Source organism: Mercenaria mercenaria, chromosome 18 (genome assembly GCF_021730395.1).
Source record: "Mercenaria mercenaria strain notata chromosome 18, MADL_Memer_1, whole genome shotgun sequence".
NCBI lineage: Eukaryota > Metazoa > Mollusca > Bivalvia > Venerida > Veneridae > Mercenaria > Mercenaria mercenaria.
The window spans coordinates 48,149,299-48,162,793 of record NC_069378.1 but is presented as its reverse complement, the minus strand read 5'-3'; the positions used below and the strand labels follow the sequence as shown (position 1 = coordinate 48,162,793).

The 13,495-nt window shown below is 33.8% G+C and overlaps 1 protein-coding gene across 1 annotated transcript; it reads right to left on the bottom strand.

Annotated features, from left to right (window-relative positions):
• Window positions 1-7,039: 7,039 nt before the first annotated feature.
• LOC123538599 (uncharacterized) lies at window positions 7,040-13,178 on the bottom strand. The gene is made up of 5 exons (XM_045322815.2): window positions 13,151-13,178; window positions 10,729-10,968; window positions 9,922-10,013; window positions 9,212-9,348; window positions 7,040-8,809 (listed from the first exon to the last, which is right to left on the bottom strand). The coding sequence occupies exons 2-5, from the start codon at window positions 10,963-10,965 to the stop codon at window positions 8,121-8,123; spliced, it is 1,155 nt and encodes a 384-aa protein (XP_045178750.2). The 5' UTR covers window positions 10,966-10,968; window positions 13,151-13,178; the 3' UTR covers window positions 7,040-8,120.
• Window positions 13,179-13,495: the final 317 nt, after the last annotated feature.

The window sequence follows — 13,495 nt, the reverse complement described above, 5'->3', positions numbered from 1 at the left end:
GTCAAACTGAACACAGGAGTTGCTTCCCTTCAGCTTCAGAAATCTCCACCTATAGTAAAGGGAGATCACTGCCTAGAAGATTGGAGTAAAGAATTATCATTTTATTAATCCGGTTTTATTTCTTAAGCATCATATTCAAATACAGCATCATCGTTAATCTAACACATTTAAATGCAAAGCAACCGAAAATTCATTTTATAAAACATGCGCTAAAACACACTTTATACAATAAGATGCAAATGCCGCCACTTTAATGCGAAACTGGTCCTATTTCGTAACTTATAAGACCTGTCTCAGTATACGTGCAAATAACTATGACGAGAAAGTTGGTTACTTATTCCTTATTCCTTATTCCTTTTTCGAATAAGAAATAAGTAACTAGGTACTTTTTGTTCCTTTTTCCTTATTCAAATGCGAATAAGTAACAGACACATTAACACCAGATAAAGTCTCACCTCCTACAAAAACGTGTTCTGAACACATCTCATACCTATTTCGCCAAGCAATGATAAAAGTCGAATAAGGAATAAGTAACTGGATTCATTTTGTTACTTATTACTTATTCAAACGCGAATAAGTAACACACAAATTTACAACAAAATAAAGTGTCATCGCGTTAACGTTTTCTTCAGCATGATTTAATTTTTCACTTTAAGACCTACTAAACGTGTTCTGAATACATGTCATATTGTTTTCTCCGAGAAATGAAAAAAACTCGAATAAGGAATAAGTAACTGGCGTTATTTTGTTACTTATTCCTTATTCAAAGGCGAATAAGTAACAAGCAAATGAATACCATATAAAGTCTCACCTCGTTCACCATTTCTTCAACATGATTTAATTACTCACTATTAGACCTACAAAACGTGTTGTGAACACATGTCATATTGTTTTCGCCGAGAAATGATAAAACTCGAATAAGGAATAAGTAACTGGATTCATTTTGTTACTTATTCCTTATTCGAACGCGAATAAGTAACAGACAAATTAACAACCAAAAAAAGTCTCATCGCGTTCAGTATTTTTTCAACGTGACTTAATTACTCACTATAAGACCTACAAAATGTGTTCTGAACACATGCCATGTCTTTTTTCGCCTAGAAATATTATAAGTTGAATAAGGAATAAGTAACTAGTTTCATTTTGTTACTTATTCCTTATTCCTTATTCCTTATTCAAACGCGAATAAGTAACAGAGAAATAAACACCAGATTAAGTCATATCACGTTCACCATTTTTTAATTATGATTTAGTAACACACTTTTCAACCTACAAAACGTGTTCCGAACACATGACATTTTTCTTTCATCAGAAAATTGCAGAATTCGAATAATTAGAACTGGAAAAAGTAAAAGATGAATGAACTTTAGATAACACTCATCTCGTTCATCATTTCTTCAACTTGATTTTATTACTCACTATAACACCTACAAAACGTGTTCTGAACACATGTCATATCGTTTCCGCCGAGAACTGATATACGTCGAATAAGGAATAAGTAACTGGATTCATTTTGTTACTTATTCCTTATTCAAACGCGAATAAGTAACAGACAAATTAACAGCAAAAAAAGTCTCATCGCGTTCACTATTTCTTCAACATTATTTTATTACTCACTATAAGACCTACAAAACGTGTTCTGAACACATGCCATGTCTTTTCTCGCCTAGAAATATTACAAGTCGAATAAGGAATAAGTAACTGGTTTCATTTTGTTACTTATTCCTTATTCCTTATTCAAACGCGAATAAGTAACAGAGAAATAAACACCAGATTAAGTCTCATCACGTTCACCATTTTCTTTTCAGTATGATTTAGTAACACACTTTTAAACCTACGAAAATGTGTTCCGAACACATGACATTTTTCTTTCATCCGAAAATTGCAGTATTCGAATAATTAGAACTGGAAAAAGTAAAAGATGAATGAACTTAAGATAACACTCATCCCGTTCATCATTTCTTCAACTTGATTTAATTATTCACTATAAGACCTACAAAACGTGTTCTGAACACATGTCATATCGTTTTCGCCGAGAACTGATATACGTCGAATAAGGAATAAGTAACTGGATTCATTTTGTTACTTATTCCTTATTCAAACGCGAATAAGTAACAGACAAATTAACAGCAAAAAAAGTCTCATCATGTTACTTATTCCTTATTCCTTATTCAAACGCGAATAAGTAACAGAGAAATAAAAACCAGATTAAGTCATATCATGTTCACCATTTTTTAATTATGATTTAGTAACACACTTTTCAACCTACAAAACGTGTTCCGAACACATTACATTTTTCTTTCATCAGAAAATTGCAGAAGTCGAATAATTAGAACTGGAAAAAGTAAAAGATGAATGAACTTAAGATAACACCTCATCTCGTTCATCATTTCTTCAACTTGATTTTATTACTCACTATAACACCTACGAAACGTGTTCTGAACACATGTCATATCGTTTTCGCCGAGAACTGATATACGTCGAATAAGGAATAAGTAACTGGATTCATTTTGTTACTTATTCCTTATTCAAACGCTTATAAGTAACAGACAAATTAACAACAAAAAAAGTCATCGCGTTCACTATTTCTTCAACATCATTTAATTACTCACTATAAGACCTACAAAACGTGTTCTGAACACATGCCATGTCTTTTTCCGCCTAGAAATATTATAAGTAGAATAAGGAAAAAGTAACTAGTTTCATTTTGTTACTTATTCCTTATTCCTTATTCAAACGCGAATAAGTAACAGAGAAATAACACCAGATTAAGTCTCATCACGTTCACCATTTTTTTCAATATGATTTAGTAACACACTTTTCAACCTACAAAACGTGTTCCGAACACATGACATTTTTCTTTCATCAGAAAATTGCAGAAGTCGAATAATTAGAACTGGAAAAAGTAAAAGATGAATGAACTTAAGATAACACCTCATCTCGTTCATCTTTTCTTCAACTTGATTTTATTACTCCCTATAACACCTACAAAACGTGTTCTGAATACATGTCATATCGTTTTCGCCGAGAGCTGATATACTTCGAATAAGGAATAAGTAACTGGATTCATTTTGTTACTTATTCCTTATTCAAACGCGAATAAGTAACAGACAAATTTACAGCAAAATAAAGTGTCATCGCTTTCACTATTTCTTCAGCATGATTTAATTATCCAGTTTGAGACCTACTGAACGTGTTCTGCACTCATGTCATATTGTTTTCTCCGAGAAATGAAAAAACTCGAATAAGGAATAAGTAACTGGTTTCATTTTGTTACTTATTCCTTATTCAAAAGCGAATAAGTAACAAAAAAATTAACAAGTCTCCTCAGAAAATAATCACAGTGTTACTTTTTAAGTTGAAATTATACAACAGAAATATAGGACAGTATCTTTTCAATGATATTACAAAAAAAAAGAATAGTGAAATGTCTTCCGTTTTCAATGTAGAAACAAGTAAAATGCCACAAAAAATATGGTAACATGTTTCAGAGTAAAATAAAACATAGTTTTATCTTTAAACTATTAACAACAAATAATGTTCTGTAAGTTCATTCTAAGTGTTACTGGACCTTTAAAAAAGAAAACAATCATGTTAAGATAATATGAAAAAGAGCACTGCCTAAATCGGGAATCGATCCGACTTCAACTCATCCGATACCATTTGAAAAGAACTGTCTAATGATGGCAAGGACCGTAGGACACATTTTTCAAGTCAATAGTAAATATCTCATTCGGTATATTGCATGTTACCGTAGAGAGATCAATCCTGATTTTCACCGTTTCACCCAGGATTGGTTCCTTGTCAACTTAAAGGTAGATTTTTTCGAATAAAAACAACACTGCCAATATTTGTACTAATATGCAATACGTTGCGGTTCAGACAAGTAATGTGGATACTTATTAGGCACATGAAAAAAAACGTATACTTCCAAAAAAATCCAAAATCAGACTCTCTGTGCGCGTTACGGAAGTACACATTTTCTAATTCGATACTATATCTCACTCTGTACATCGCATGCTACTGTAGAAGGATTGGTAGGATCGGTAGGATCGGTTCCCTATTATTTTGTAGTAGTGATCAACCAAAAAGCATGTTGTAAGGAAGTGGAGAAGAAACATTTATAGACAAATTACAGCATTAGACCATAAGTTCTTGCATGCGTTTAATAGCAATATAATTTGATTGGACAGGAAGTTAAAATCTTCGATATAATACTATAATTGCTTTTCCAGAATTTTCTTTGAAAGCTGCATTAAATAATATTTATGTCATAAAACTGGTGGATATTGGCACATACTCTCATCAGTATGTAAATATTGCGGTACTGAAAGTATCTTTAGTAGTTACAGAGATATGTACTTGCTACTTATTCCTTATTCGACTTAATATTTCTGGGCGAAAAAAGACATGGCATGTGTTCAGAACACATTTTGTAGGTCTTATAGTGAGTAATTAAGTCATGTTGAAAAAATAGTGAACGCGATGAGACTTTTTTTGTTGTTAATTTGTCTGTTACTTATTCGCGTTTGAATAAGGACTAAGTAAAAAAATGAATCTAGTTACTTATTCCTTATTCGAGTTTTATCATTTCTCGGCGAAAACAATATGACATGTGTTCACAACACGTTTTGTAGGACTAATAGTGAGTAATTAAATCATATTGAAGAAATGGTGAACGAGGTGAGACTTTATATGGTATTAATTTGCCTGTTACTTATTCGCATTTGAATAAGGAATAAGTAACAAAATAACGCCAGTTACTTATTCCTTATTCGAGTTTTTTCATTTCTCGGAGAAAACAATATGACATGAGTTCCGAACACGTTTAGTAGGTCTTAAAGTGAAGAATTAAATCATGCTAGGGAAATAGTGAAAGCGATGACACTTTATTTTGTCGTAAATTTGTCTGTTACTTATTCGCGTTTGAATAAGGAATAAGTAACAAAATGAATCCAGTTACTTATTCCTTATTCGACTTTTATCATTGCTTGGCGAAATAGATATGAGATGTGTTCAGAACACGTTTTTGTAGGAGATTAGACTTTATCTGGTGTTAATGTGTCTGTTACCTTATTCGCATTTGAATAAGGAATAAGTAACAAAAAGTACCTAGTTACTTATTCCTTATTCGAAAAAGAAATAAGGAATAAGTAACCAACTTTCTCGTCATCAAGTAACTAGCTTATAACGTATGCATGATTTGACAGTCTGATACTTCGAGAAAAGTATACTTTAACCGTTATGTTTTATTGCTGATTTAAGCTTTATCTAGATGGATGGAGGACAGATTCCGTCTTTAATGGCTCCCGATACATTAGAAAATAGTTTAGACGTGTCGATTCTACATATATTGACTTTACATTTAATCATACCACATTCTATGAAAAAAACCTTGTATAATGTGTGATATAATGTGTGAATACAGAGGAAAGGTGAAGATCCTTACCTCTCAGATTTCTTACTTTTTGATATATCACACTAAACTCAACCATAAAACTAGAAAATCTTCTAAATTTCTTTAGGAATAATTGAGTCGAAGAATTCAAGCTTTGCAAAGATACTTTTCTTTCACACTTTCAAATTGTACCCAAATCTGACCACTTTCTGAATAATGTTTTTCTGTAACATGCAACCGAAGTTTCTCGGACGAACCTCGACCTATGGGAGAAACCGTTAGAAATCTATCATTCTCGAAGTCTGTGGTCGCTTTCCAGGTAAATATACAATGTTCTATGACATAGTACTCATTTATTTACTTCGTGAAATATTCATCCCGTCCCGCCCCCTTGCCTGACACATAATATCTTAGTGTATTTTCAAAGAAATCGATAAATTAACTCCCTTTACATTGAAATAAGAAAAACAAAAGAATAACAGTTATTACCGATACTTGACTCAATAGCCAGTTCTGTTTCTAACATACCAAAATTCAATTTCAGGCTGCTTGTTCAAACTACCACTTTCATATCTTGAAACACATCCGGCTTTAACAATGCACAAATATTTGTATCTCAAAGATCAGCCATTGTGATGCAAATTATTCCAAAATTAAAGTCTATTAAAAACAAAGAGTAACGGTAAAGCGTTTGCTCAGTTCAGGTGCTGAAATCAGTGATCTATATAGGGCTTGGGTAAAAAAACTACAATGATACTGTATAATATTTTAAAAACAAAGTCGGATATACATTTCATCACAAAACGAGTGTGTTGGTTCCCCTTAGGCATGCAGTCAAGTATCATACATTAATTAACACTGCGTGGAACTCATTTATGGTCCGTTAAAGATCAATAACTCGATAGGTAATTGAACATTGGACATTGCGTGGGAGAGACTAACTGTCCGTTTAAAAATCAATTTATCATGGGCATTACATGGACTTACATTATATTATTTCCCGTTTAAGATAAATCATTCATAGAAACGGCATTGATTTATTTAAATGTACCTTACCAATGAGCAAACGCGTGGAACATCTTGTGGTTGCCACTGTTAACAGAGGGAGACAACAGTGAAGTCCATGTAAACATTTAAACATGCGGTGCCACAATTAGAATTTTAAAATATGGTTATACAATTCCAGACAATACATGAACATAACATGGAACCTGTGTGATTTATGGCCGTTAAAGATAAATGATCCGTGGACACGGCATGTAATTAATGAATTTTCCATAAACGATTATTCATAGATATGCTTAAAAATCAGTTATTTCACAATAAATGTCAGCAATTGTGGACATAGTATTGCTTTTAAATATGATAATCATTTATAGACATGGTACTGGACTGACGCATTGTCCGTTTAAATATCAACCCTTTATCAGCATATGATGGAATTAAGTTGCCATTCCTTTTTACTCGGCGATATATGACCATTTTGTGCCGATTCGCCGTAAAGCCCAACTCATTCACTCATTCCTGTTAAATAAATCAATAATCAGAAATTTTAAGATTACCATGGCATTGCATTTAGTTATTTGCCGATCAAAGTACCAACAACCTTATCGGCAATTAAAATTAATATAAAGCAATTGCTGAAAAGGAACTGAATATTGTTTATTTTTGTTTATGAGATATTGCCAAAGACCAATCTGTGTTAGACAAGACATGGATCAGTAAATCTGTGATTAATTCACCGTGGTATCATAAAATGGACTAAACTAATTATTGTTCAATGATAATCAATTATTCATATATGTGAAAGAGATAAAAGATTCATTTGTTGCTGTCCTGCTTTGCATTTTTGGTTGTTCTTTCAACCGTTGTTGATGCTCGTGTAGTTGTCACGACATGCTGACGACTGGAAATAAAGAATGCTGTCGTGCCAGGTTCTTTTTCCAAGCCCGATATTCTCTCCTTGCTATACATATTGCATTTCACTATTTTTTCCAAACACTCGCAGTGGGTGTATGCGACGCAGTGGGCGTCCTTGATGCAAAGCTCGTGGCATTTTGCCAGGCTTGCATTTTTGTCTTCATCATTTTCAAATCCCCGCGGGACGCCGGTAATTACTGTGTTGCCAAATTCAATCTGAGACTTCATTTTCTCTGGAAATATATTGCTTCGCCATAAAACGCTACCCGTTTCTGTTTTGTCTGCGGTAGTCGAGTATCCTCTTTCTGTGAACATATAGCATGTATTATACGCATAACTGGAACTCTTGCAAGTGATGCAAAGTGTCACTGCAACACACTCTACTTCTTCCAAACATTTCTCGATACATTCCGAACTCAGTGCAACCTGTGTTTCTTTATAATGATCGTATAATCTGGTGTTTTTTAGCTCAACTCCTGCAACCAAACTCTCACACGATTCAACTTTCCCTTCTTTCCGTAGGTATAAGCAATACTCATGCTTCCTAGTGTTTATATTATTACGAATACGTTCGTAGTCCACATTCATTTTCCCCATGTATCTTTCAGTAAACAAACGCTCAATTGATGCTAATTTATAGGCTGTCGGTACTGGGCTGGTTTTTACCTCTGACGCCCATGTCATAGCATCGCCGTTTGCAGGTGGTGGTGCGCCAACAGTGATTGTCTTGGTTTCAACTGATTTTGAAAAACTGGACGCTGATTGTCTTTGCTCGGAATCTAAGTTGAAACCACCGCCTACACTAAACAATCCTGAGTAGCTGGCTTGAACAGCGACATTGACACCTTTTTTTCTTTTCACTTTCATACTTAGATGAAGACATTTTATGCTCGTAGATAAATCTTGCTCCAAAAGTTACTTCCGTTGGAAAGTGTGTTCCGTATGTCTCGAAGAACTCGAAGTACAGTTCAGGATCCCAATCCGTTTCATTCAGTTTGTGAATCCATTTGGCAAAGGTATCGTCAAACTGTGGGGCATCTTCTGTTATCAGTTTACTAAAGTAGTAGTTACATTGAGCAGATGATATAATATAGACTGATTCTCCAGTGGACATTTCTGACGAAGATTGCTTGTACCCTGCACTTGCAGAAAAACTCACTCCCCACCCGCCTCCACTTACACTAGCGGAGACTGACAATGCCTTTGAAAACTCGTATTTTGTTTGTATTGTTGTTGATGAAAACGAAGTTACACATGACACATCCGGGATAATTACAAGACCACGTGGTACACTATACCGGCAGTCGGCGGTCATGCCACCAGAAGAGTAATCATGCCGAAATATCGGATATGTGAAGCCAGGATCGTGACCGGTGGCGAGCGGGAAGCCTTTTAAAACGTTATAACCTAGTAGAGAATAGTCTACGTCGGGAAAAGACAGTTTTAATTCTGACCCTTGACATTCTTGAAGCTGATAGTCTTGACGCATACCTGAAACAGATGATAATGTTGTTCATGAACGATGAAGTTACGAAGCTGGATCTTTCTGCAAATGCACATATAGCAAATATAGTATAAAAAGGAAATGCACGGTGGCATAATGGTTATATTAATTGCTGCTTTTCAAAACAAGGATCACGAAGCAGACAAAGTTGTTCTTATAGATTCTTCAAAAAAATAAAATTGCGAAATCATACATTGTTTGCAAAATGCAAAAAAAAAAATGAAATGACCAAGTCGACCAGCTTCTGCCATTTTTTGTTTCAAAAAAATGAACATTAGAAAACATAGAAATTTAGGACGTAATACTTTCACACATAAAACAAGCTGTTGTTATTGTGATACACACGATGCAAGTATATGCTAGTAATGATTTGATTACAATAGACTTACCTATGTTTAAGTAATACTTTTGTAGGGAGTCTTTAACTGTGTTTCCAATGTTCTTAGCTACGAACGGGGCAAAACCTCCGGACACTACAGATGATTCTTTCTCAGATTTTACGACGGAAACCAAAGACTGCAGTGTACTGAAAATATTATTTTGAACTAGTGAAAAATATCGGTAAAAACTCAAGACTGCTGCATTCTTTCGAAACTATCCAAATGATAAATGAGAAGTTCACAGAGACTCATCAATATATGCAGACAAACTCAGAATATATATGAATATTTGACACGCATGTGTTGTCATGATCAATGGATCCCAAGTCGGACACTTTCTTTAAATGAGGCAAATATTAATGAAATAAATAATTTCATAAGTGCTCGATACCTGTCAAAAGTATAACTCGTAAATTCGGATACACGCTCACAAATATACAAGAAATAAAATGTTATTTCATTCAATTGCATACTATAAACAGCTGCAAGTTCATGTCCTTCCGTATTTCATTATCTAAACGTAAATACACGTTGATATGACAACATCTATAGCTAATTTTTCAGGCGAGACTTCCTGTCCATCAATAACGATCATGTATTCATAGCTTGACATGCAAATATTAAAAGTATATGACAATGACTATTTTCCATTAAAGTCTATCTGTAGAGATCAGTTTACAATTTAAGAATATACAAAGAAATAATATCGCTATTACAACCTTTCACGTCTTCTTTCGGTGAACACATACGCAGTTACAAAGAATCCAGCAATCATGACTATCACCAGCAGTTTTAACAGAGTCTTCCTAACCTAAAATAAATATATATTTTACTATGACGGTCCCATGGAACTACTGATAATTCGTTCACGTTTAGCCTGCTGGCAGCAAGTGATCATGACTGCCTTCCCGTCCAGTGCAGACCAAGATCAGCCTAAACATCCTTCTTTTGTAATACAATAGTTATTGAGCAGATCAGTTGTCATTTTCTCAATTTCGACAAATTCAAGAATCATAAGTCCATAGCGACAGAGGCTATTCGGCAGGTTTTCTACCTCTGACTAAGTTTGGTTAACATTTATTTAGTGGTTACATTGAATTTTCACAATTTTAAGTAGTTTAAGGGGAAATACACAAGAGGAAATTGGACATTCGGGTGTCCTTCTCTCTTACCTGTCGCATTCAAGGCACCAATTCCAAATTTCAAATTCTTAAATATCCCCTTGATTGCTAAACTTGTTTATCTGGAGCCAGTTGTTCGAAACTTTAACAGTTGATTAAGCTAATAGTCGATTAACTTTTAGAGTAATATTTCGACACTTTAGAAAACAGGGAAAATCAAATGTATGGCTTAAGGATTCTGAACACTGAAAAATCTTTACAGTAAAATTAAAACATCATTCTAGTGTTTTCCACCAAGACTAGTATTTTGAATCAAAATTTAACAGACGATTAGTTTAATGGTCTGTTGAAGTTTCGAACAACTGGGCCCTGAAAGACTGCTATTAGAATCCAAAGCATACTCACAAATGTTGTGCATACTTTATTGCACGTAGAACCTCTATCTACAACACCTCTGGTGTCTTTATCGGATAAGAAAGACGGTAGAAAATTGTCCTTCTCCTCGGCATCTGGATCATCATTGGCGATAGCGATACCAAACTGTCGTTCAACTTTTTCCTTAAAGCGTTTTAGTCTTTCATTATCCTCCTTCAGTTTAACATTCTCCATATATATTTCTTGCGGTTTTACTTCTGCCGCCATTTCCTACAACATATTGAGTACAGTAGGCTATGAATTAAGTCTATTTTTAGAGAAAACGTTGATTTATGTAAACACTTGTTTTAATATGTGTTTAATTGCGAAAAGAATAAAATATTCTAATATAATTATTATTACTTTTAATATTCATATTAATTATAAAACATTTTGACTATAAACGCGAAACAAATGAAGATATTCTGAAAACTTAAAGCAAATTCTATTACCGCCATCTGAGTTCAATACAATAACGTATAACACCAGTTGTATTTTCTAATATTCAAGTTAGTACTGCACATTCAAAATGAAATATTTTCTTCAGTGTAGAATTTGATTAAACCCTAGTTTTTCAAAACTTATACTTAAAAAAAAACAGATAAAAATGATAGGGTCGTGTGATTGACTTTGAGATTGACTGATTTCAATAATTTGAAACCCAGACAAGTTTCATAATGGGAGTCCATGAGAAAATCATAATTTCTTCAAACTTTGGACATTGAAGGACAATCATCTGAGAAACAAAGCTATGCATTAAAAGGTATAGGTCAAAAAGATATCTGCCATTGAAAACGGCCCTTTCCCCACTTTTAAGGCAGATAACTCTTTTTTCAATACTTGTGGCCTATGACTTTTATTGCATATCTTTGTTCCTAAGATGATTGTCCTTCAATATCCAAAGTTTGAATAAAGTCTGTTATTGGGAAAAAGTTCGCCCCTCTCTAATGTACGCCTCTAACAGCATTGCTTAATGTAATCTATTTAAAAAAAAATCACTGTAGTGGTTTAAATACAGTTACTAGGGTCGTTTCCTTCATATTTCATCTTTCTATGTCAGCTGTTATATATTTTGTTTGCAGTTCGAAACCCGCCGGATACCCATTTAAGAAAGAAAAAAAGTCTTATCATATCAATTTGGTAATCTTCTAAACATATCTTCTTATTTTGCGACAGGCCCACTTTAACTAAAGCCCTTATCAATAATGAAACTTGGCCCATGCAAACATTTACATGTCAATACTAATATAAAATGTAAATATCTCAATGTATACTCGACCTATTTCTGTCGCCCCTTTTACACATTAACAAGGGTCAAGGTTACTACTTTTTGCGGGTATCGCGCTTTCATACTGTATTGCGGGCACTGTATAATGAAGGGAAACAAACGCGGCTACTCCCTTCACCAAAATTTGAAATGGAAGAATCACGTTAAATTTATTATTAAATAATGTGAACCTAATTTGACAGTGTATAGTGAATGTTCGTGACAAGTAAATATTGACATAGTTTCTTTCATCTAATAACCTACCTCGGATTCCCCCAAAAAATACCGTTTAATCAACCTTACGTACTCGTATCTGTTTAATGTACACTTTATACTCGTGTCTGTTTCACTCACCTTACATATTTAAATTTGTTTAATGTACCTTGTTTAATGTACCTTACATACTCCTAAGCATATATGTTATCAAGCAAACAAATCACTTTATACATAAGAATTTACAAGACTTAAGAATAAAAAAGGAACAAACAGAGTGAGAGGACGAAACTAATCTTGACAAAAGTCTAAAATGTTATATTCAGATATATTTAGCAAAGTTCCAAAAGTAAATATAAACACAGAAGTGCAGCAGATAAAGAATTCTTCAAAATTATATATCACATTGGATCAGATTCAAAAAGACCTAATAAATGGCCATTTCTCATCTATAATAACAGAATTTCTATAAAATGCATACTTAATGTAATACTATAATAAGCACGAACATGCAGTCTGTGCAATTGCAAATGAATTAGTTATTTGCGGAGTACAAATAATAGGCCTCTACCATGACATACTCAGAAATATCCATTGGCAAAAGAGCGTACTGACGCTAAACAAAAGAAACAACAACAAGAAACATCTCGAGAGTTCAGCGCAATAAGGGTGTATCTAATATGATTATTATATGTAGATACGCCCTTATTGCGTTGAACCATCGATCTAATACATGTACAACATCTTATATACAGATCAGATACATAAAAGATATAGTTAAGAATTGTTTACGCAACAAAACACAGTGCCAACTTTGTCCGTTCCAAGTGTTTATCTAGCATCTTCGACTCATCTCTTAAATGCTGGAAATGAGTGCCAGAGCTTGGCAGCACAGGAACGGAATGAGTTGATACCGCATCTTGTGATCCTTACCTGTGAAACTCTGCGGTGTTTTATACCTGAAAAAAAAATAAAAATGTGTATGTGCATGTATTCAATTTTTGCAAACGTTCACTCTATGACATTCAAACTGTGTGCAAATTTTAAGAATGTCAAATCAGGTAAGCTGTCATATCGGCATTAAATTATTACACAAGAAGAAAATAACGAAAGGACGGTCTTTGCTTTCAGCAAATAACCAAAAAACGTGCACACAGGTAGCAATAGAAATTGGATCAGATTCATTGATAAGTTGACTAGTGCTGAATTTTCTAAGCTTTTAAATCTTTAAGATATCAGTTTTTGTTTATAATTCGCTAGTTGAGTATTTTATTATAA

Excerpts from the sequence above, each read along its gene's own strand:
- LOC123538599 (XM_045322815.2), bottom strand. The coding sequence starts at position 10,965 with ATGGCGGCAGAAGTAAAACCGCAAGAAATATATATGGAGAATGTTAAA. Across the intron at positions 10,014-10,728 it reads ATAAAGTATGCACAACATTT|GTTAGGAAGACTCTGTTAAA; the intron begins GTGAGTATGCTT and ends TATTTATTTTAG. Across the intron at positions 8,810-9,211 it reads AAAGTATTACTTAAACATAG|GTATGCGTCAAGACTATCAG; the intron begins GTAAGTCTATTG and ends CATCTGTTTCAG.